Source organism: Ursus arctos, unplaced genomic scaffold (assembly GCF_023065955.2).
Source record: "Ursus arctos isolate Adak ecotype North America unplaced genomic scaffold, UrsArc2.0 scaffold_19, whole genome shotgun sequence".
NCBI lineage: Eukaryota > Metazoa > Chordata > Mammalia > Carnivora > Ursidae > Ursus > Ursus arctos.
In genome coordinates this window covers 3,276,718-3,299,875 of record NW_026622863.1, presented here as the reverse complement: position 1 = coordinate 3,299,875, position 23,158 = coordinate 3,276,718, and the positions used below count along the sequence as shown (strand labels likewise).

Below are 23,158 nucleotides of genomic sequence, written 5' to 3'. Positions count from 1 at the left end.
AGTGATTTCTCGGAAAGCTGAGCGCTTCGAAGAAGGCGGGCCGGACGGGCCGCGCCCATTGGGCGGTGTTGGCGGCGCACCCGCGCCCATTGGGCGGCCCCGGCGGCCCTCCCGCGCCCATTGGCCCGCGCGGCCGCCGCTCGGCACGCCGGACCCGCCCCGGCCCTAGACCCGCGCCGGCGCCGGAGCCCGCGGCCGCATCCCTGGAGCGCGGCGGCCGGCGTGGGAACGCGGGCGGCGGCGCCGAAGGCGGGCGGCGGGTTCGGGGGCGCGCGCGCGGAGGCAGGTAGGCAGCCCCGCGGCAGGTAGGCGGCCCAGCCGGAGGGGGCCTGGGCGGCGGGCTGGCCCCGCTCCGTCTTTCGTCCTCTGCTCTTCCTTCCGAACCCAGACCCAAAGTCCAGGCGTTGAGCACGGGGTGGCGGGTCCCCAAGTGGCTGATGCTTGACAAAAAAATCCTGTTTTTCTTAGAGTCGGGTTTGCATGGAAGACCTTAGAATGGCCTATCTAATGAGGGGAAATACTGACCCCTTTATTGCAAGACCTGCTCGCCGGTCCCGCCCAAGTCCTGCGGCCTGGAGTAGCGCTCGGAGGGTCATGACCGAGAACCTGCCCGGTGACCATCCGAGTTCGTGTGAGCTAGCTGGTGGAGGGGGGTGCCCACTGGGGTTTTCTTCTGCCTGATGACAGTTAACGATTTCTGAGTGGGCTTTGAGGCCCTTCGCTCCCATCATAGCCCAGTGGTCCCTGGCAAGAAAGCCCCAGCTGTGTAGGGCTCACCACTAACAGGAGCATTTGGGTGCAAAATGCACCCCAGGGCAAAGGGGAGACTTTACAAAGTGAGATATGTTGCTTACCCAGTTGCTTACCCACTGTGGAGTGCTGTATGAATGGACACTAGAGACTGAGTATTCCAGAATTTTAAACAATCCCTTCAACATATGGGGGGATAAAACACACTTTCTTTTCTTTCTTTCTTTTTTTTTTTCTAAACCCAAGTTAGGAGCTGGTCCTGAAATGAAGGTTCTGAGCATGTCCTTTGGGATTATGGCAGGTTCTTCCAAGAAAAGAATTGGGAGTGGTTCAGTCGTTACAGAAAGACTGGGGCCAAAGTGACAAATGGCTTTGATGCGTTTGGTCTGGGGGTGGGGGAGATGAGGATCTGGGGCCTCCAGGGAAAGATGGCCTGGAGCCCTGAGAGGTGTGGGCGGTGAGCCCCGCACCACCTCCTGAGCATATCCTGGAATCCGGCTTGGGTGGGGCCACCACAGCCTCTTATCACCTCCCGCCTGGGAAGCCTGATTGCGGGGACCCATTTATTGGGATGCAGATTAGCTCCAGATAGGACTTGGCCCATAAAGAGAAAGATTATCTAAAAATCAAGGAAGAGGAAGTTATAAACATGTGACCGGGCTTATGAATTTTTTTTCTGGCTTGACATTTGATGGGATTAATGCGTTAGTGTTCCATAAATCATTGTGGGTCATCATGGGACTAGAATCTCAGGCTTGTATTGCCACTTAAGAGTCTTAGAGGTGATCTCAGTGAGAATTCAGGTGGGGCTGTCCATGTGCTTCGATGTGGTAACGTAATCTTAGCATTTCTCTGTATAGTGAGCAAAGTTAAGACCCTGCCGGGGTTCCTGGGGGTCAGGGTGCCCTTCTGGGCTTCAGTGTTTCCTCCAGTGAGCAAACAGGCTGAATTGGATTGCTTCTAAAGTATTGTCCAGTTTTCATATTCTGTGATTCCCTCTTCCTCTCATTGATCCCTCTCTTAACTTTCTTTTCTCTTTTCCTGTCCTTATAAATCACCAAGACCACTGTCCTTAAAAATTTTGGGGGCTATGAATCCATTAGAAATATATATTTTTTTAATTTTATTTATTTACTTGAGAGAGAGCACGAGTGAGAGGGAGCACACATGGAGAGGGAGAAGCAGGCTCCCTGCTGAACAGAGAGCCCAACATGGGGCTCGATCTCAGGATACCAAGATCATGACCTGAGCCAAAGGTAGATGCTTAACCAGCTGAGCCACCCAGGTGCCCCAAATCCATCAGAAATCTTGATAAGAAGGTGTTGACCCACTTTCTAGAAAAGTGCCCATACAGACAAAATCTTGCTTTTCATTTTCAGGAGCCTCCTGGAGCATGGACTCTGGTTTATAAACCTTGTGCTAAGGTGGTGAACAAAGCCCTCATGAGTGGGCACATTTCCCTGAATTGACAGATCCGCAGTCACCACCCCTCCTGTCGTGTTCTGGCCCCTCTTGCCCTCCTCCTGCACACAGCTTGCTCCTCAAGTGAGGCGAGATTCCTTTTTCCCCCTGAAAGGATCTGTAGGAATCAGTACGGTGCTAGGTTATTTTCTGGGGGGTGCTCAGTGGTGGGGTTTCTTTTCCCTCCCTGGATGTCCCTCCTACATCTGTACCTTCTTACTTAGAAGCACAAGGGACTGTTCTGGAGTTCTGGGATGCTCGGGATGCATTCACTTTGCCGCTGAGGAGAGCCTCAGACAGGCTCAGGTGGTTTTCCCGAGGTCAAGTTGGAGAAGAGCCTTTGCTGGGTCCTCAGTTCCCAAGTCCAAGTCCAGTTCCTAATTCCACCCATGTCACCCCTTTTACACCCACCAGTGGGCATGGAGAAGTTACATTTGGCACTTGGGATTCACCTTCTCCCCGGGACCTGGACCCCCTTTCTGATCCCACAGCCACCTGGAGGATGGCTGGTTTCTAAGTCATGCACTTGCTTTATGGACCAGCTCTGGATGTGACCATATTCTCGGGGACATTATGTCTTGCCACTACTGATTGTTTCAAACCTGTTTGCCCAAAGAGGTCACATTTTAATCAGAAGAATAGAAATGCCTTTTTTTTTTTTTTTGGTGGGCGTCTGTCCAACAGTCTAGGGGATTTCCACCCCTCTTCTTGTAAATGTGGGTTGTGTGTCGTCGATACGGCGTGATTGTTCTTTTTCTGTGTGCTGTTGGGAAAGCTGCCTATCCCGGCAACAATGTTCTTCCAGAGGATGTCTTAGGGCACTCTGGTGAGGTCCCCAAATTCTGGTGCCTTCTGGAAGAGTCTAGCCTGGCTGACTTTGCTCTGTTCTGTGGCCCCAGTTGATTTCCTTGCTTTTGTTCTAATTGGTCCTAAGAGTTCCTGAGGAAGAAAGTTAGGGTGATAACATCTGTTATCTAGAGAGAACCTTCTAAGTTCCAGGCATGGCATCAGGTGCATGCTCTGAGCCCTCATCCCGAGGAGGCCTAGTGCTGATGGTTATCCTGGGGCTTCAGCCCCCGTATCTGGCTTTCCAAGGTTAAATCATGATTCAAGGTCACCCAGCTGGGAGATGGTGGGACTCAAATGGGACTGCAGTGCTGTCTAATTCCCAAACCCTTGCTCTCATCAATAACCCATCTGTGAAGGAACAATCTAGAAGGGATCTTTTTTTTTCTTGGAGCGTGTAGATGTCATATTTGCTAATAAACACTGGTCAGACTGGGCATTGAGTCCGGGAATTGGCTCTCCACGTGGTGAGCTGCTCATTAGAGGACCTGGAAATGTAAAGGTGCTTATTCCCGTCTCATGCTAAAAATGGAATGGTGCCCTTAGATGTGGCTGTGTTTGCCTGGAACGGAGCAAGGGGTGAAGGCCGGAAGGAGTACCAGCCGGAGCCTTAGGACGGACAGACGTCTGGTGTGGGGCCGCTGCGGGGTTCCCGGGGAGCTTTCAGTTTTCAGGGGTTTGAGGCCCAGGGGAGGCACGGTCTTCCCACAGCAGGTGGCCCAGGGTCCCAGCGTCTGTGGGTTTCCCCGAGGCTGGCACCTGTGTTGCGACCCTCTGATTTTCCTGTTGGCAGTTCTTGGCTCTCAGATACATGGGGTGCTGTGATTAATGAAACAATAACTGTAACAGCACAAAGTGCGTTCTTTTCTCTCCAAGGATGTGTGACCGGAATGGTGGCCGGCGGCTTCGGCAGTGGCTGATCGAGCAGATTGACAGCAACATGTACCCAGGGCTGATCTGGGAAAATGACGAGAAGAGCATGTTCCGGATCCCTTGGAAACACGCCGGCAAACAAGATTATAATCAGGAAGTGGATGCGTCCATTTTTAAGGTACAGACTTGAACTCCCTCCCCGGGGCACAAGTGGTTTCTGTCTTCCCTTCAGGCCCGTGGCGGTGTTGAGTGACATCTTTCTTATTTGCTTGGAAATTAATCTAATTTTTTTAAACAAACATGGAGTGAGTGCCGAATGGGTCTCCAAAACATACACTCGGTGATTTTACATCTATTGTATGACCAAGTCACTTGGAAGTTAGTTGGGTATTGTTGGTGTTTTCCCGACGGGGAGATGGAGGGCACTTTCCCCACCTGTCCTACCATTTCTTTTGCACAAGGACTCACAATCGGAGAGAGAAAAGACTCCTTCAAGGCCCTCTGGGCTACCGTCTAAATTCCATTAGGAATTCTAGGAAAGGTGTACGTCTTTGTTCTTTCAAAGTTATTACTTCTGCCTGGCAATGCAGGGTCAGCTCAGTTGAGAGAGACACCATCTGTCATTGCTTCCGGGGCCGGGTCATGTGGGGTGCCCTGAACCTGCAGCAGATGTCTAAAAATAGTCTTCCTTCCCTTGTGAATAAGAAGTGCCCAAGCATGGCGAAGCTTGCTATTTACCACTAGCGCAGGGTGAGCGCTCGCTCTGTGCCCGGCCGGCCCACGTCTGCTTTTCCTTCCACATGCTCCTGTGCCATAGGCACTGCTCCTCTTCTCCCGTAGAGGTCGCAGGAGAAGTGACTTGTCTAACTCTTACAGCTCTTGGGTGACGGAGTCAGGCAGCCCAGCCAGGAGCCCGTGCTCCCAGCCCTGCGCGGTCCCGGGAAGCAGAGGTTTCTTGCCATGAACCTACCTCCAGGCGGAGGAGCGGGAGCCAGGGCAGCCCAGCTGGACCGTCAGAGTCCCTGTGGGTCGTCGCCACCCACAGGCATCTCTGAGGTCTAGGAACGCAGGCCCCCTGCCCTGGGAGGTTTGGATCCCGAGGTCAGGGTGAGCCCAGTCTTCTGTGACAGCAAGCGGATGCACCACAGGTGGCCAACTTAGAGCCCTCTTTGTTCTGTGGGCATTTGGGGTCCATGGAGGGGAGAGCGGGTGAGGATGGGGAGGGCGGGGCAGGCGGAGTTGTGGAAGGGTGGGACCCCAGACCGTGGTGAGGGAGGGCGCACAGGCCTGTGGACCCCTGGGAGCAATGGATGCTGAGCTGGGGATGACCGTCCTCTGGCCCAACCGAACAGAAACGGCAGCAGATCATGCCTTGGCCCCAGAGTGGGGCACACGTGGGTCACAGCCGGCTTCAGAGGCGTGTGGGCCCTCCGGTTCTCTGTGGCATTGCCGTGGGACTCCATGTTTCAACAGTTCTGTGCCATCTCTCATCCGGGGTCCCAGATCTCTTTGGGAACCTGCTGTCAGTTACTGGCCCTCAAGGGACCCCATGTAGCCTGAGTGTCCAGCAGATTTCTTTCCATCTGGAGCCTGGACACTGGCAGGTGCTTGCAACGTTCTTGGCAGTGTCCTGGACTCCCTGGCATTGTGGTGAATCTCTCTTGGGAAAGACTCTACATGTAAAGGTGAACGGTGCCCAGGGTCCACCGGGTCTGCTGGGAATTCTACGTTATAGATGGTACAGGCCAGAGTTCCTCAACCTTGGCACTGTTGACGTCTTGGGCCAGGCAGTTCCTTCTTGTGGGGCCGTCCTGGGCACTGGAGCGTGGCCGGCAGCACCCCTCCCCCTCCCCGCCGAGACCCATGCGGGTTGTGGCCCGCGGCCCGGCTGAGCAGATGGAGGCGGATGCCTGGGCTGCTGAGGGCACAGTTTCTGGGTGACTCTCACTGAGATCTCCTCGGGAGGGGAGTAGGGGCCCATCGAGTAGGCTGCACGTCCCTGGCTGTGTCTCCCGGTGGCTGTGCAAGGCCTCTTCCTTCACCCTGCTCCCTGTTTCAACTTAGGCTCTGGGGGTAATGAAATAAAGCCCCAGATTTATATGTCTTATGCAATGCTCTTCATGGCCGTTTCAACAGCGTTGAGAAAAATGTGCAAGATTCCCAATGCTTCCGTTCATTACGCAGTCCCTTAGTGTGGCAATCTGAGAGGAGCCCACAATCTCAGCAGGAGCGGGGTGGGAGGGAGACGTGGGCGCCCCCCAGGGCTGGTGGCCACCGGGAGGGCGGCCCGCTGGTGAGAAGCATGGAAGGACCCACGTGGCGCTCCGCTGGGCCACGCCGGCTGGCGCCCATCCTCTGAGGGCGTCTCCCGCGGTGGCCACACGCACTTGTGCTGGGGCAAGAGCCATCTCACGGGGCTTCTGGTTAAGCAGAGGACCTTCTCTTTGGGACATTCCAAGAAAACTTTTCAGAAATCTAGGAGTTCAGAAAATTTGGTGGAGCGTAAGAGCCATTTTACCAGCGAGCTCTCCACCGTCTGCGGGTGCGCTTGTAGGGCCCGCCTCGTGCTGTGGGCCAGAGATGGGGGATTGGGAAAGGCTGGGCTCACTTTGTACCGCCCTTGAGTACACCGAGCCTCTCTTACCCGCTCATACTTGTTTAAAAGTATTCTGCCTCCTTTTCATAACGCTGAGGCTCGTGTCTCTCATCGACCAGCGCTGTGACGGGCCTAAATGAGTTAGGACGGACTGTGTAGCACACATTTCAAATTCAGGAGGCCGTCGAGGAAAAAAATAGCATTTGGTCTTTAAAACGCAAGATGAGACAATAGCATTCCATCAGGGAGCGTTTGTGGGCCCAGGTGCACTGCTGGCTGCCGGCGAGCGCCACGCGGGAGACGCGGGTGGGGTGGAGACGGCCCCGGGCCTCGGAATCGCGGCGTCTGCGCTCTGTTAGCTCCGGAAGGGTCTTGAGAGATCACCAGCTAAGCGGATCTTTCAGAGCCGGCCAGAGAGCCCATGAAAAGGCTCAGGGCAGGGCTGGGAGCAAGGTACGTCTGAGGCCACCCAGGGTGCCTCCTGACCGCAGCGCCCCGCTTTGCGCCATGCTGTCCTGGCTCGCTTCACGGTGAGTGTGAGGCTCGGATGAGTGATAGGACCGTCGGCCCCGCAGTTCTGGATAAAAACTAACTGGTCCTGACATTGCCTTGAAACCCATGCTCTTTGAGGTCTGTGTGTAATGCGGATTAACTAGGGGTTCCCGGGGTGGGGTGGGGGACGGTGTCGCAGCGTTCCCTCCCCGGGGCACCCTCGGCCATGTTTGGAGACAGTTCTGGTGGTCACAGCAGGGGCAGGGGCGCTGCTGGGCTCGGGTGGGTCAAGGCCAGGGATGCTTTTAGACATTCAACCACACGGGACGGCCTCCACCCCAAAGGACGACCCAACCCCAAAGAGCAATAATGCTGAGGTGGAGAAACTCTGATTTAACCTCATAAAAATTTGAAATTACTGTTAAATGTGTACGTGGTTCGCCTTCCTTAAAAAAACTAAATCCATGCCTGGTCTGAGATGCTGTTAAGAAAACACCGAACACCGATTGGGAGGGACTGGAAACCATTGACTTGAGAGGGGAGTTTGTGTCTGTCAGAGAAGGGGGTGACACTCTTGTGCACCAGGAGGAACGTTCTCCCGTTTGCCTCTGGCAGCCGCACCCAGGCTCAGGGCGTCAAGAGAGGAGCTGTGAGGTCTTGTCCCAGGGGCCGGGGTGTCACGGAGTTCCTGCACGTGTGGCCCCCTGGTCACCTGCCAGTCACTGTGATGCTGGCTGAAGATGCAGATTCCCAGACCTGAGCCCCGCTTACTGAAGGAGACCCTCTGGGGGCGGGGCCCAGGGGTCTGCTTTTCATGAGCTCCCAGGGCGCCGGCGGGGGTCTTGAGCTTGAGGACCCTTGCTGTAGGGGAGCTCCATCAGGCTGACAGTCGGGACCCTGGTGTTTAACCCCAGACAGGGTCACCTTGGGAAGACTCGTGTCGTCTTGGTGGGGCTGAGGATTCCATCCAGACCTGGTGTTAGCGGAGGCTGGCAGGTGCGTCTCATCTCGCCTGAGACGGACGGTTTTCACCTGACAGCCCTGACCCCCTCGTTGGTGTGTCTGGATTCCAGTTTCGAAATCTTGAAACTGCCCGTCCACGTGTTCGTCTGAATGTTCTTCAGTTCTGCCCCTTCTGCCTTGTGGCTTTTGTAGGTTTCCAGCTTTGAGCGTCTGGTCCTAGTTGAGACTGTAAGGCCTGCAGAGGTCAGGGACAGCTGTGGAAAACCAGCAGAGACCGAGAACATTTCATTGCCTCTTAAACAGCGCCCTGGGGGTGGGGCGGGGGAGGTTAGAATAAATGCCAAAATGCAAAACAAAATTTCTATTAAAAGTAGCAAGGCAGTGGATGACCGCATTCAGACTTCTTGCAAATGTTCCCTTTTCATGCTAAGTTTTGGCTCCGGGTTGATCTGAAAAAGCAACAAATTGTTCTTTGTTTTGAACATTCTAGTGAAACCATGTGCTACTTCCTCTTTGCGCTAGCTGACCTCAGGCTCCTCCTGGCCCTCTGGTCCAGGGAAGGATTCACCAAGAGGCAGATCCAGCATGTGTGTGTGGGGAGGAGCCACGGGCAGGGGCTGGATTCCGGCTCAGCTGGGTCGTCGGGGGCGGGGGGGGCTTCCTGGTGTGGGTCTTTTTAAGACGGAGGTCCCCGAGTCCTGAAAGTCCCTGAATACGAGTTGATAGCGAGAGGTGACTGTCGGGGTGGCGAGAACGGGCCGGTCCTGACCGTGGCTTTGGATATCCGTGGTCGGGGTGGGGCAGGCTGGCCTCCTAGTTCATGTGCTTCTTTCTATCCCCTCAGGCCTGGGCAGTCTTCAAAGGGAAATTTAAGGAAGGGGACAAAGCTGAACCAGCCACTTGGAAGACGAGGCTACGCTGTGCTTTGAACAAGAGCCCAGATTTTGAGGAAGTGACAGACCGGTCCCAGCTGGACATTTCTGAGCCATACAAAGTTTACCGCATCGTTCCCGAGGAAGAGCAAAAATGTAAGTGTCCTTTATGGGCACTGAGCCCAGCAGAGGCTGCCCGGCCTGCAGCCCCTGCCGGAGAGCCTGGGTCTAGGGGGATGTCTGGGTCTGGGGGGACATCTGGGCCAGTGGTTTTAGCTCAGCTGACAGTCCCCTGCTCTGCGTAAGCAGATGCTGAGAGCTCCTTCCCCTGACCCCGGCCACCACCTGCTGGCCAAGTGGCGGCTTCCCGCTGAGTGGGAGGAAAGGGTGGGGAGAAGGGTGGGGAGGTGGGGGGCGGCCGCCTGCTGCTCATCCCCCGCCAGACCAGGAGCTGACTGTGCGGGGCCTCCAGAGGCGCCGTCACGGGGTTGGGCAGGAGCAAGCGGCCTGGGTAGGGTGGATGAGGAGTTCCTTCTGTTTTCTCACAACGCCTGGGCGGGCTAGGGGACGGTCAGGTGGATGGAGGGGGCGGTCAGGTGGATGGAGGGGGCGGAGGGTAAAGTTCTTGAATGCCTCGGGCGATGACGGCACCGTGGGCCTCGCTGACAAAGATCAGATACGCCTGGGCACATGGTTAGATCCTAATCGTTATTTGGGAATTCCGGGAAGTGATGATTCTGGACGGGTCTTCCAGCTCTGAGATCCCCACAGAGCATTCGTGAGATTAAAGCAGGAGAAGCCCAAACCTGCCTCCCGTGCCACAGCCTCGCTGCCGCGCCCTGGTCACACGTGGCTCATCGACCAGGAGGCTGTGACTGCTCTCGCCTCAGAAGCCTTTGCAAAGTGGGGTGCTGTGTGCGGATCCGAGCTGGCCCGGACACGAAAGCTCGTTGTCGTCAGTGGTTGAGAACATTCCTTGAACACACCCCTTAGCCGTCAGAGGTAGCTATTAGGCCGCTGCAGCCGAATGACCTGCTGCCTCCAAGCTCTTCACTTGTCCCAGGCGCCTGGAGGAAAGCGAGTCCTCAAACTCTCTGGGGCTGCACGGATGGTCTGCATTTGAGCTCTTCCCACTGGGCGAGGGTTGAAAATGTTGACAGAGAATTAAAAAAAAAAAGTTAAAATTGTGACTCTCCCAAATCTGTAGTGAGCCTGGGTGAGAGAGTCCTGTAACTCCTCCCCAGGGGAGTCAGCATGAGGACGGAGACCGTGGGACGACGCATGTGAGGCTGCGGCGAGACTTGGTCTGGGATGTCCCACCCTGTCCCCGCCTGCCATTGGGGTTTGGGGGGTCGTCTGAGCTGCTGTCCTTTGTAGCTTCACTGCGTGTAAATTAGCACCTAACTACTGAGTCGTTACTGTCAGCAGTTAAGACAGACGAACCCACCTCTCCCGGGAGAACCCGACGACCTTGACAGGGAGGCCTCGACCTTGACAGGGAGGCCTCGTGGGTAATGCTCTGGGAGGGCTCTGAAAGGCCAGGCATGCATCTTTCCCCCTCCCCTCCAAGTTCTGGATGACTTTTCATCAACATCAAATGAATTGTGCTTGGAGGGAATGGAGAAGTTTCTCTTCGTGCCCCCACCCCCGGGGTTGGCCAAGCTTGAGCTGGCAGGTGAGCCCAGCTTGTTTATAGTGTGGGGAGCAGCCGGCATCACCTGCCAGGGCGGGCGTTACAGAAGTTGGTTCTCAGGGGGCAGAGGGACGCTGCATTTGCATAGTGTCTAAATGGACCCGCTCTGCTCTGTACTTCAGCGGTTCACGGGCTTCACTGGGGGTGCCCCCTTTACCCCCTACTTCCCCCATCCGCAGCTTCTAGCGAATTCTTGAGTCTGTCCAGGGAGAATCCAGATTCAGTCGGGATGGCGCGATGGGTCACTTAGGTGCTTGCTGGTTACAGGACACAGGTCACTGGATAAGGCAGATCTCTGGTCTGGGGTGGGGGCCTGCTGTGGGGCGGCTCTGTGCCTGGAGGCCGTGCCTGCTGGAGCCAGGCCTCCTGGTGCCGCATGTGCGCATGCCTGGTGTGTGTGCATAGAGCTGTGCTGTGTATTGGGAAAGGCCACAAAGATATTTCCTGTCAATTAACTTTAAAAAAATGACTCCGGTCTGCACATACATTTTGCCAGGAAATCTTCTGAGTGCCTTCAGACAGCCCGGCTTATGAGTGTAACCCACATGGTGGTGAACGCCTGGCGTGAAGCATGTCTGATAGGCACTCATTTTCCATCACAGCTAATGGGGATGAGCCACACGCCAGGCCTTGTCCTCTGAGTGTTAGAAGCAGCAAATCCGACTTCTCCCTTGGACTTTGCCGGTCAGACACCTGAAGCAGCGGGGGGAAATACTTTCTAGGCCTTTTCCAAACCAGTGAAGACACTGGCTTTTATTTCTTTCAACTGAGCATTAAAAACAGAACAAAACAAAACACCAACACTGATTCTGGCCTCGATGATGGCTGTGATGCCTCCGTGCCCTGTGTCACACGTCCGCCCGATTTTCCGCAGGTAAATTAGGCATGGCGACCCCTGGCTGCGTGAGCGAGATCACTGAGATGGAGTGCGGGCGTTCCGAAATCGATGAGCTCATCAAGGAGGTGAGCGGGTAGCCCCGCCAGCGATCTGGCCCCCGGCCGGGAAGCCGCGTCGCTCCTGCCCTGCCGAGGTGTCCCGAGCCCTGGGCTGTCTCGGGAGGCGGCACCTCCAGCCCCGACCTCTGCCATCTGGCCAGCCCCTTCCCCCCGGTCCCCAGCTTCATTCCGGGGGCCGGGGCTGAGCTCCCTGCTCTGTGCCAGTGACATTTGCTCCAGCTGTAAACTTGTTATATTTTGAACGTTTTGAGCGGCAGTGTTAGGAAATGTGACACGGAACCCCTTGGTTTCTTGGGAGCGCTGCCGTGAACAAAATGTAAACTCCCCATGCGGCTTGGGGTTGTCCTTACGGGGATGGCGGTGCTGGCGGTCCCGGCAGGCAGCTGCCCGTCTCAGACTCTGCCGCTGGCAGGCAGAGAATCAAACCTGCTAGAATTGTATGTAAACTCAGTCCATAGGCTGCAAGTAAAGGCTTAATGGGGTCTCTTTAGGGAAAACACGTGGGGTTTTGGGTGCCAGTTTTAGGTCTACAGAAACCCTGTTCTCTTACCATCCGCCTCTTACCTCTGTTTTTATGGCTGTTACCAGGTGGGCCTCGCAGAGCTAAAACCCTCCCATGCCGTCCTTGTAAGAGGTGGTGTGGGCGCTGCGGAAATTCTTCCCAGTACATGGCAACAGTGCCATTTTTAGGGGTAGCTTGGCTGTCAGAACGCAGATAGCAAAGTGCAGCCCCCCCCAGCAGCCGCAGCTGGGTGCGGGGGCAGGTGCGGAGTTTCTCCGTGGCCTCTGGCAGCAGACCGAGGGAACTCCTGGCTTGGGGTCTCCAGCAACATCCCATTTTCCCTGTGAGGCTTTTCTGCTGACTCAGCTGAGGCAGTGAGGTAGTTGCGTTAGCACCCCGGGGTCCCAAGAAAAGCAGGTTTCAGAATATTTGCTCATCAGATTTCTCAGCCTCCGTTGAGGAGTGGGCCAGAGGTCGGCAGTCCAGGCGTGGAGAGAGAAGCAGGACGCGCTGAGTCACGGCAGAGTCTGTCCAGCGTCACCGTTCACTGGCGTCCCAGAACCTTCTGCCTCTCCAGGGCATTGGGGCAGCTGGATGACCTGGCCATTCCGTTCTGTGACAGGCGGTTTCACAAAAAGGCCATTAACTGATGAGGGGTCCTGCAGAGGCTAATCGTTCAGGCACGTGGTTTGGTTGCTAAGCCTGGTGGGTTTGTCTTGGATCTTTCAAGATGCAAAGTAAAACTTTCCTTTTGTCTTGGGATAACGGTGACTGTGGCTTTGGTGAAGTCTAAACCTTCATCTCTACAAACACCGGAGTCCCACTCTGGAAGCCCAGTGACCACGGTGCTCTTGTCTCTCCCCGTTCCCACAGCCTTCTGTGGACGACTACATGGGCGTGGTCAAACGGAGCCCCTCCCCGCCCGAGGCCTGCAGGAACCAGCTGCTCCCGGACTGGTGGGCTCAGCAACCCAGCGCAGGTGAGGATGGGACTGCCGCACACGCGGGGGATGGGGTGCGGGGAGCGTGGCGCTCACTCCTCCCCGCCTTCAGGCAGTGGGGGGCCGGTGGGCTGTGGGACTACAGTGATCCCATTTTACTGAAGGTAACTCAGCCCCCTCCCCTACGGCCTCTTAGGAAGGCACACGGACCCTTCCCCCAGGAGGGGTCTACTTGCCGCCTGCGCTCCTGGGAGGGTCCGAGCTGCGTTGGCAAACCCCTCCCAGACCAGAGGGGAGACGGAGCTTGCCACGTGGGCCTCCCAGCCACTCTCCTAGGACCTCAGGGACCTCTCAGAGCCAAGGGGAGCCCTGGGCAGCAGGAGAGGAGGGGGGCCAGGGCCAGGACTGTGTGGTCGCTCAATGGGAGCCCTGGATTTGAATCCCATGGTGGAGGAGGCTGTGTAACTTACTCCGTTCTCAGTCGTCTCATCCCATGGAGACACCAGGACCTGTCCCAAGGGGTTATGGGGCTGACTGAGACATTCACGCATTTATTACCTTCTCATGCCTCCTCCCCCCACCTCCCCACTTCCCATTCCAAAGACCCTCCTCGAGAGCACGGATTTCTGTGCTTCTGCCCTCAGTCTCTGTCCCCCACAGCTCCCCTGCGGGAGGCTGCGAGGGGACTCTGGCCAACGGGCTTCACAGGTCGCCAGGCTGTGGGGTGGCAGTTTTGCCTGCAGGGCCCTGGGCGAGCCCCCTTTCCCTGCACTGGAGTGACACCTCGGGGAAAGCGAGCAGCTCGGGCCCCGGGTTCCCCTCTGGAGACAAGGCCTGGATGGTGGGAACGCAGTCCGTGAGATTTCGGGAGCAGGCGCTTGGGTGGGAGGACACGGGGCCCCAGCGCATCACACTGACCCTCAGTCAGAAATCCCACAGCACGGAGGACGTTTCCTCCCCCTCTTGCTGGTTGAGTTGAGGTCTGGTTTATGAAACGTGGGTTATCGTGCTGGGACAGTGGGAATCCCAAATTCAGCAGAGCCTGTGGCAGGAACTCGGGAGCACACCACGTGTGGCTTTTAAAGAAACTTCTGGAGAGGGAGCATTTGGGTTGGTTCCCCACACACGACGGGGTCTGAATCTCCTTTCCTCTTTCTCCCGCAGGCTTGCCACTGGTGACGGGGTACGCTGCCTACGACGCGCACCATTCAGGTATGGCGCCGCTCCGGGTGGGGCTGGCGGGGTGCACCACGGGTGCTCCTTGAAGGCAGGGCGCAAAGAACCTATGTGGGCTTGCAGGGTCCATGGACGAGCCGATCCGGTGTCAGAAGTCAGGCCCCTGATTCCTCCTTCTCAGTGTTTGCTTTTAGAGCAAGCAAGGGGCAGCCTTCTTGAGGCTCTTCTCGGATTAGACCAACAGACAGATCCAAAGAGCTCTTTCTGTGTAACGTGCAGGCGCAAGAGCGTGGGGACAGCTCGGGCCCAGCTCTGCCCTCTTGTGTGACCTCAGGCAGAGTGATTGAGCCGCTCAGAACCTCACTGGAGTGTGGTGAGGATTAAATGTAATGTCCTTAAAAGTTTCTGGTAGGGACATCATTGGTCAACAAACATTACCAGTATCTGTCGTGAGTGTCCATTTCTTTTACTCTGTTGCACACTCAGGTTCATAGTGCTAATGATACTAATTACTGGGGATGGTGGGGATGGTGCTGCTGCTCCTGGTGGGGATGGTGGTGGGGATGGTGATGATGATGGGGATGATTGATGATGATGGGGATGATGATGGTGGGGATGGTGATGATGGTGGGGATGATTGATGATGGTGGGGATGGTGATGATGGTGGGGATGGAGATGATGGGGATGGTGATGATGGGGATGGTGATGGTGGGGATGATTGATGATGGTGGGGATGTTGATGGTGGGGATGTTGATGGTGGGGATGATTGATGATGGTGGGGATGATGATGATGGGGATGGGGATGGTGATGATGGTGGGGATGGAGATGATGGGGATGGAGATGATGGGGATGGTGATGATGGGGATGGTGATGATGGTGGGGATGGAGATGATGGGGATGGTGATGATGGGGATGGAGATGATGGTGGGGATGGTGATGATGGTGGGGATGGTGATGATGGTGGGGATGGAGATGATGGGGATGGTGATGATGGGGATGGTGATGATGGTGGGGATGATTGATGATGGTGGGGATGTTGATGGTGGGGATGATTGATGATGATGGGGATGGTGATGATGGTGGGGATGTTGATGGTGGGGATGATGATGATGGCTGACATTGGATGCTGACTAGATGCCAGGATCAGTGTTGAGGCTTTGATGTCCGCATCTCATCCTTCCATTCACCTGTAGAGGGGTGCTGTTACTGTCCCCACTGACAGGCTCAGAAGCCCTGGGTCACACAGCCTGTGGGCTGCAGAGCTGGGATATGGCCTCAGGCTGTCCCATTCTTGCTCCTGCCCTCATGATCAGAGGTGGCCTCTGGTACATTTTTGTCCACTTAAGCTGGGGACTCAGACGTCCTGCCAGTGACCCCTGGAATTTGCAGTCTGGCTCACTGACAGCATCTTTAGGGCAAAGGAAGCCAGTGTCTTCCCCAATAGCTGTTGGTTCTATGAGAAGTGAACAGCCTGTCTCATCAGGATGGACCACAGAACGTCAGGTCTGGGGGACCAAAGCTCTCTTGGTGCAGAGGAGGAAATGGGGCTCAGAGAGGTGTCTGGACCAAGGCCCTCGTGGGACAGTGTTCGGGGTGGTGGAGGCAGCTTCCCCCCAGGCAAGAAAATGACAGGCAGCAGTGTTCCTGATCATAGCACAGGTGTCCCTGCACAGCAGCCCTACGAGCTGGGGACTGTCACAACTTGCCTCACAGAGGAGGGAACCCAGGCTTAGAGGTTCAATTGCTGGTCAGGGTCACCCAGCTGGTAAGCAGGTGCCCGGGGTCAAAGCCAGGCACCTGGCTGCCTCCAGCCTGCACAGCAGCGGCCCTGCTCCCAGAGGCCCTGGCTCACGGGGCCAGGCCTCTGACCTAGTCAGCTCTGGGCTGTGGCCAGGCAGTCTGCTGACCGGTGCTTTCTGGGGGCAGGCGGGGAGCCGGGGGCAGGGCTGAGGCATCTGGGTGAGGAGGAAGTGTGCTTAGTTGCCCCATAGCTGTCCCAGCAGAGAGCGGGTGAAGCCACCCATAGCACTGCCTCACGCGAAGAAAATCCCAAAACCCTCTTCTAGAAGTTGTGGACTTTGGTCCCTCTGTTCCCGTCACCCCCCCCCCCCATGTAAATAAGTCGATGGCAGGGGTCCCCTGTTCTCAGTGCCACAGGGATGAGGTGATGAGTGACCGGGCCAGTGAAGGGTGGCAGGGAGCGCTGGATGGCACGGCCTTCAGACGCCACTGGGCTGGATTTCTCCATTTTTCTGGAGAGCTCAGAAGCCTAGGTTTTTGTGTGAAACCTTCCCAAATGAGATGTTGGCCACAAACCCGCATTAACAATGCCCCAGTGTGCTTGGGGGATCCGGATGGGCCCGTGGCTGCCAGTGTGGACCTCGGCTGTGTCCACGATGCTCAGGGGTCGAGGTGGGGTCTGAACTCGAACAATGGGGTGCTGTGCTGAAGAGCCCCGGTGCAGAGCCGGCCTGCTGGCAAGCGAGGGAATCCAGTCTCCCCCCTCAGCCCTCCTGCCGTCCCGCAGATGCCTAACCTGTCTACACCTGTTTCTTTACCTGGAAAATGGTGTATTCATGAGTCACCTGTGCCTCACGGGGCTGTGGTGAGGGTTCAGCATGCTGATAGGTCTGGCGGCCCAGGAGCAGCACCTGGGATCTTGTGTGTAGACCGGGAATTAGGATTTAGAACTCGAGGAGTCTCTCGTCCTGTTCCCCTGACTTGTCTAGTCGTAGCTGCTCGTGGGCTGCTGACGTGCACCAAGTGCAAACATGAGCTTGTACCATCCTTGGCTGGGGGAGGTGGGCGCTACTGTCATCTCTGCTTTGCTGACGGGGAAACTAAGGCACAGGGCGGTGAAGCTGCTTGCCCCCGGTCACACAGCTTGGCCCTCACGTCAGAGTGTCTCTGCTCCTGGCGCTGTTGCCATGCTGTCACTGTGGTGGGGTCGTCCGCCGGTGGGTGGGTGGCTGTTGGGGGGGCAGGACAGGTCGTGGGGGCTGCTGAGGCTTGTGGAAGGGCTGGCTGGAGTCACAAGAAGGTCCTGGTCGTGGGTTTTCCTCCGCGGCTCCCCTGTCGGGTGCAGTGGTCCTCCTTAGGCCCTGCCAGCTCAAACTTTCTGTAAGCTGTGCTGCCCTATGGCCCTGGGGCCACTGGGAGAGCCTCGCCCGGGCATCTGGGGAGCCCCCGTCTGCTGCTCCCTTGGAAGCAGCCGGTTCTCCCGGCTGCGAGGTGCTGCTATGAGGTCAGCCTTGGCTGCGACAGGGCAAAGGTGTGGCGTGGTGACAGTCATCCAGGGTGTTTCTTTGGGACAAAGTTCAGGATAGTTCTGGAGTGAAGGAAGTGGAGTGTTTCAGGATGAGGTGCGGGTGGTACAGACTCGGCATGGGGGGCAGGATGGTGAGCCGGGTGTCACAAGATGTGAGGTCAGACGCCGGCCCTGCTGCTTCCGGCCGGGTGACCCCATCTGGGCATCCATGTTCCCACCTGTTACATAAGTGAATTGGACCAGAACACCTGACGCTCCCAACCTGGCATGATTCTAGAATGCCGTTTAACTCCTACATGGGAGAAAATGGAGCTTGGTAACGGTCGCAGGAAGTCTTACTATTCAATGGAGCACATGATTCTTTTCTTAAAAGATTTTATTTGTCAGAGCACAAGGAGGGGGAGTGGCAGGCAGAGGGGGAGAGAGAGGCAGGCTCCCTGCTGAGCAGGGACTCGATCCCAGGACCCCGGGATCATGACCTGAGCCGAAGGCAGATGCTCAACGGACTGAGCCCCCCGGGTGCCCCTGAGCAAATGATTCCTCAGCAGAGCCCAGGGGCGCGTCCGAGGACCCGCTGCAGGCTTCAGAAATTCTGGCCCCACCTGCCCGTTTTCTCCCTTTGAGAAGGAGTTTGTCAGGAGTTGGTGTCCGGGTCCGTCGGCACTAAGCCGGGGCTGCTGCTTCGGGGACCAGAGCCTGAGAGAATATTGAGAACGGAATCGTCTTTCCATTTACTTGCCGCCGGGGCCGTCGCCCTCCCTCAGTCCTCAGCGCGGTCCCTTCGGGAAATGCTGAGTGCATTTGAACGCTTTTCAGACTCTTCAGAGAATAGGTGTAGATGAGGGGTTGTGCAGAGATTTGCGTTTTGAAATCCATGGCACCCCAAGGGAACTGTGAATTTGTCAAGAAAAGGATGGCATCTGTGCCCGGGAATGCGAATCCAGCACTTGTGTTGGTTGGGAATTCGGAGCAGGCCCCGCGGGCACGTAGCGCGAGAAGCAGTGTATCCGGTGTGTCGGACGGACGGGCGTTTACAGGACAGCGTCCGACAGCGGCACAGCAGGGTCTGGGGCCTGGAGCAGTTCACGAACTTCCACGTCGTGCCCGTCGTTGTGACCTTCGCTAGAAGACGGGCGCGGGCCGGCGTGGTGGTTTATATGGAGTCATTGGCTTCCTTAGTAATTCTCTGGGTTCGTTCGTGCTTATAAACACTTGCTTTCTAGAAGGGTGCGTGAACTTCCCCGAATCCCCAGGGGAGTTACGGCGCCTCCTGTTTGCGAGAAAGGACAGCCTCGTCCCTGCACAGAGACGACCGGGCCCCCCTTCCCTGCGGCCCCTGACCTGTGCTCCTCCGCCCGCAGCCTTCTCCCAGATGGTCATCAGCTTCTACTACGGGGGCAAGCTGGTGGGCCAGACCACCACCAGCTGCCCCGAGGGCTGCCGCCTGTCGCTGGGCCAGCCGGGCCTGCCCGGCGCCAAGCTGTACGGCCCCGAGGGCCTGGAGCTGGTGCGCTTCCCGCCGGCGGACGCCATCCCCAGCGAGCGGCAGCGGCAGGTGACGCGGAAGCTGTTCGGACACCTGGAGCGCGGCGTGCTCCTGCACAGCAGCCGGCAGGGCGTGCTGGTCAAGCGGCTGTGTCAGGGCCGCGTGTTCTGCAGCGGCAACGCCGTGCTCTGCAAGGACCGGCCCAACAAGCTGGAGCGCGACGAGGTGGTCAAGGTCTTCGACACCAGCCAGTTCTTCCGAGGTCCGTCCCTTGAGTCCTGGGAGGGCCCGTGGAGGAGCGGGGGGACACGGGGTGCATGAGGCGGGGGTGGGGGGTGGCGGTTCCGGTCCTGCTCTGTGCTTTCTCGCCGAGCGACCCCGGGGCACCTGTGTGTAGAACGGGGGTGCGGACACAGCTCCTTTCCTGAGTGGCTGTGGGGAGTGTTAGGGACTCCCGCACCTCCATCGGGGACTGTCCCCAGGTCCTGGCAGCTGGTTAGAAATGCAGAGGCGTGGGCCCCACCCCTGCCTGCAGGGCGAGACCTGCGTTTTGGCAAGGTCCCCGGGGATCAAGGTGCACATTCTGAGACAGGGTGACCTCATACGTGCCGGGTCCTCCGCCCACGCTCACCCACGGGAACACTGTGCGGGACCTGCTGTCACTCCGTGGGGCTTCGGGTTAGCATCCTGCCCCAGTGCTCCTCCCAGAAGGTCAGGTGTGAAAGCCCCGGGCACCCCCCCTGGGGCAGAGGGTACTGAGGCCCCCCGTGTCCTTCCAGACCTGCAGCAGTTCTACAACAACCAGAGCCGGCTTCCCGACGGCAGGGTAGTGCTGTGCTTCGGAGAAGAGTTTCCAGACATGAGCCCCTTACGCTCCAAACTCATCCTCGTGCAGGTAAGCGCTCCCGGCCCACTGCTCGAGTCTCCGTTTATACCTGGGCTGGGGAGCAGGCAGCAGGGAGTGGGGGACTCCACCTGTGGACAGAGGCAGGCCTGGGGGAGACGTCCATGTGGGGCTAGTGGATTCTTGCCACCTCTCAGCCATCCTCTCCTGTTCCACGACTCTTAACAGTCTCTGCGTTCTCCCCCTACCTTAAGTCAACACCCCTTCTCGCAAGATTCTTTCTAGTAAGGTTCAATTGCCTCAAGGTCTGAGAGACAGATTAGGGCTTTTCAGGCCCTTATTTAATCCAAAGGAATGAAACTCTAACGGTAGAGTTCTGGACGCTGGCTACCAGTGTGGGCTGTAGCGGGAGAGTACGTAGGAGTCTTCGCAGGAGTACCACTTGCCCGTCCCTTGCACCTGCCTTTTCGGGGCTCAGGTGGAGTTCTCGGTGAGCACTTTGGGCTGGGTCATCGGAGAATCTGGCTGGGGCCGGAGACGGTCCTCCTGCACCTCCCCGTCTGACCTGTGCCTGTCCCTCCAGATCGAGCAGCTCTATGTCCGGCAGCTGGTGGAGGAAGCTGGGAAGACCTGCGGCGCCAGCTCCATGGTGCCGCCTCCTGAGGACCCCCAGCCAGACCAGGTCTTCCGGATGTTTCCAGACATCTGCGCCTCACACCAGAGACCTTTTTTCAGAGAAAACCAACAGATCACGGTTTAAGCCTCTCTCTTGGGCACCCCATCCTGCCCACATCTCGCGTTTCCCTATTACAATTACTGTCGTAATTATTTAAGGATGTCGATCCCTGTGACCTGGGGCGGGATGCTTCACTCTGCTCTTAATTTAGTAAGGGCGCTCCCTGAGGACTTGACCTTTGCGGCGGAACAGGAGCCTGGGGCGGCTCTGAAACATGGAAACGTCCCCAGATGATCTGGATGCTGTAACTATAACCTGTGATTCAAACATTTATTTCCCGCATTTCCCCTAATTATCATTAGTTGCTAGATTCTTCCAGCATTTGGGGGTAATTGGTTACTAGCACAGAGCCGCCCCAGGAAAGAGATTTGGAGTAGAAGCCATCTTGTCAGAACAAGGCTGCTTTTTGTCTGCCCTTGTGTCAGAGCTTCAAGATTTCATACGCTTGGTCCCATGTGGACTGTCTTTACTTCTTAAGCACATTAATAAGATATAGGAATACTTAGGTAACAGCCTCCCTTCAGCAAGTGAAAGCAAGACTCGGGGCTTGTGGGAGGCCTGCCCCCCAGCAGATGAACTGGTGCCGTGACCATCTTCCCTGTGGGCCTTACTGCCCGGAAGCTTAGAGCTAAATTTGTTTTTCATTTAATTAAATCATTCCCTGATCCCTTGCGCTTTTCTTTCTAAATGGTTTTGACCTGTTTTAAAAATATGCATACTTTACTTGTCCTACTGTAAACTACTTTGAATTTTTTTTTTTATAAAGTGAGCAGGCTGTAAACCACAAATTCAAAAAGTAACGGTAGATCGTACAAGCGTTTTGATTGTGCCTTCGATTCCGTGCACCCAGAGCCCGGCCGGTGGTGTGGAGCGTGGGGGCGCGCCTCGGGCGGATTGGGGAGTAGGTCACTGCCACCCTGGTCCTGGGGCGGATGGCAGCAGGGACAATGCCTTCCCCCTCCCTGGGACTCCTCGAGGTCCGAGGTGGCCTCGGGCCGTACCAAATTCTGGGTCGAGTAGTATGGGGGGACCCCAAGGGGGCCTTCCCAGTTTGAGCCCCAGAAGAACTTCGGCTGTTGGCTAGTGAAGAGGACGCACTTACTACCCCCGCACGTGTCAGAACGGCGGGGCCAGGTCAGCTGACCTTCCGTGGTGCACGACACCTCTCCACAACGGCTCTAAAACCATTTTCATGGTTAAAAAGCACTTGAACATTTTTTTCCGGGAAAAAAAATGTGTATTTTGCTCCATTGGGTGCCTCTTCCCCATCTGTGTCCTGGGTGATGTGCCGGACGGAGGCTGGCCAGCCAGGTGGGCACGGAGCAGGTGTCTGCCCTATGCCCCCGGGGAGCCAGCTCCCTGCTCAGTGTGGACACCAGGCGGGGCTTGGGCGGCTCGGGGGGCTCTCCTACCACTCTCTGGGGGGTGGGGACGAGTCTTTGCCCCATTCTTTTCCCTTCGTACCCCAGCCTGGTCCCCACAGGCCCAGGCTCAGCCTCACCGTGAAGGGCAGGAAGGGGCCTTACCTGTTGACGCGCACTTTGCGAAGTGGGGGAAGCTGGGGTTTGGGGGACAGGATTGCCCCCCTTAGCCAGCCTGGCAGCCTTGTCACCGTGAGTCTGACTTAAAATCCAAGCCGAAGAACGTCGTTCCCCTCGACTGCTTCCGCGAAGATGATGGAGGCGTGGTGTGTGGACTGAGGCTCTGTCATCGTTGGTCCCTTGAACTGTGTTTGACTTCACCTGAAAATATAGGGAAATTCAGCAAAAGTGGCTTTTCCGTCTGTTTTCTGAAATGAACAGTGGGTTTTGGTCTCCAGCTCAAATGGTAAAGCATAGATCCCGACTCTGCTAGATGAATATTTATTTTTGTATCCACTTAAAACATTGATCTTTTTTGTTCTTTATTAAAATAAAGTGCTTTTTAAAAAGCTGATTCATGCTCTGTGTTTTAAGTCACTATAAAAATGTTTCCTCGTTTTTACCTGATTCTGGGTTCTTAAGGGGGAATTAATGCTGCACTGTGAGTTTAAGGATTTTTTGCTTTTCACTCATCCCCAAAACAATGGCAAAAACGTATAGAAGTTTGCAGATCATAGAGCAGTTTCTGGAGAAAGAGCAGGACGTGCTCAGTTTTTCTGGAAGTCCAGGGGCCCATTGCGGTTTGTGTGAGCTGATGGAGGAGGGTGTGGGGGCGTGGAGGGTTGGAGCTTGGTGGGGACAGCCCTGTCCTGGAAGGCCCTGGGCGCCTCCCCCCCCCCCCCGTTGGGTTGCTGGCAGGTGATGGGTTGTGCATCCTTCCATTCATACACGTACTCACTGTGCTGGGTCCTTAGGGGGTTCAGCGGGGACACGAGGGACCCAGTTTGGTCATCGTGGACGCTGCTTCATGGGATGTCCCTTTTGAACAAGCAGGACAAATCAGTCTGTTTCAGGGGGGCCCGGGCCCCAGCCGACCCAGGGGATGTGCTCCACTGGGACCGTTCCCTCCTCCGTGCAGAGACGAGTGAAGGCATGTCCCCATATGGGGTGCGCTGTGGCCATTCGTGGCCTGGGACAGCTCAGTGTGAGAGGCTTTTCTGACAAGGCCTGGCCGCCGCGCTTCGGCGCCCGCCGGCTAACCCCTGGCTTTCTTAGACATCTCCTCCTGAGTCACACTAATTCCCGCATGTCGCAAGCAGGACCTTTGTTTATCAGCAAA

At 56.6% G+C, this 23,158-nt stretch overlaps 1 protein-coding gene across 5 annotated transcripts; it reads left to right on the top strand.

The window, feature by feature from the left end:
• Positions 1-203: 203 nt before the first annotated feature.
• On the top strand, positions 204-22,393 carry IRF8 (interferon regulatory factor 8). Of its 5 annotated transcripts, none has more exons than XM_048223954.2 (9): positions 204-286; positions 3,934-4,108; positions 8,826-9,009; positions 11,421-11,509; positions 12,879-12,984; positions 14,110-14,157; positions 18,754-19,140; positions 19,658-19,773; positions 20,306-22,393. In XM_048223954.2, the coding sequence occupies exons 2-9, from the start codon at positions 3,935-3,937 to the stop codon at positions 20,480-20,482; spliced, it is 1,281 nt and encodes a 426-aa protein (XP_048079911.1). In that variant the 5' UTR covers positions 204-286; position 3,934; the 3' UTR covers positions 20,483-22,393. The 5 variants fall into 5 exon arrangements, with proteins under 5 accessions (XP_048079911.1, XP_044238281.1, XP_057170281.1 ...); XM_044382346.3 differs by having other exon boundaries at positions 18,616-19,140; XM_057314298.1 differs by having other exon boundaries at positions 282-305; positions 18,616-19,140.
• Positions 22,394-23,158: the final 765 nt, after the last annotated feature.

Bases quoted from the DNA above. Each gene is read 5' to 3' on its own strand.
- IRF8 (XM_044382346.3), top strand. From the start codon at position 3,935: ATGTGTGACCGGAATGGTGGCCGGCGGCTTCGGCAGTGGCTGATCGAG. The intron at 9,010-11,420 runs GTAAGTGTCCTT...GATTTTCCGCAG, and splicing joins TCCCGAGGAAGAGCAAAAAT to GTAAATTAGGCATGGCGACC. The intron at 19,141-19,657 runs GTCCGTCCCTTG...GTGTCCTTCCAG, and splicing joins CACCAGCCAGTTCTTCCGAG to ACCTGCAGCAGTTCTACAAC.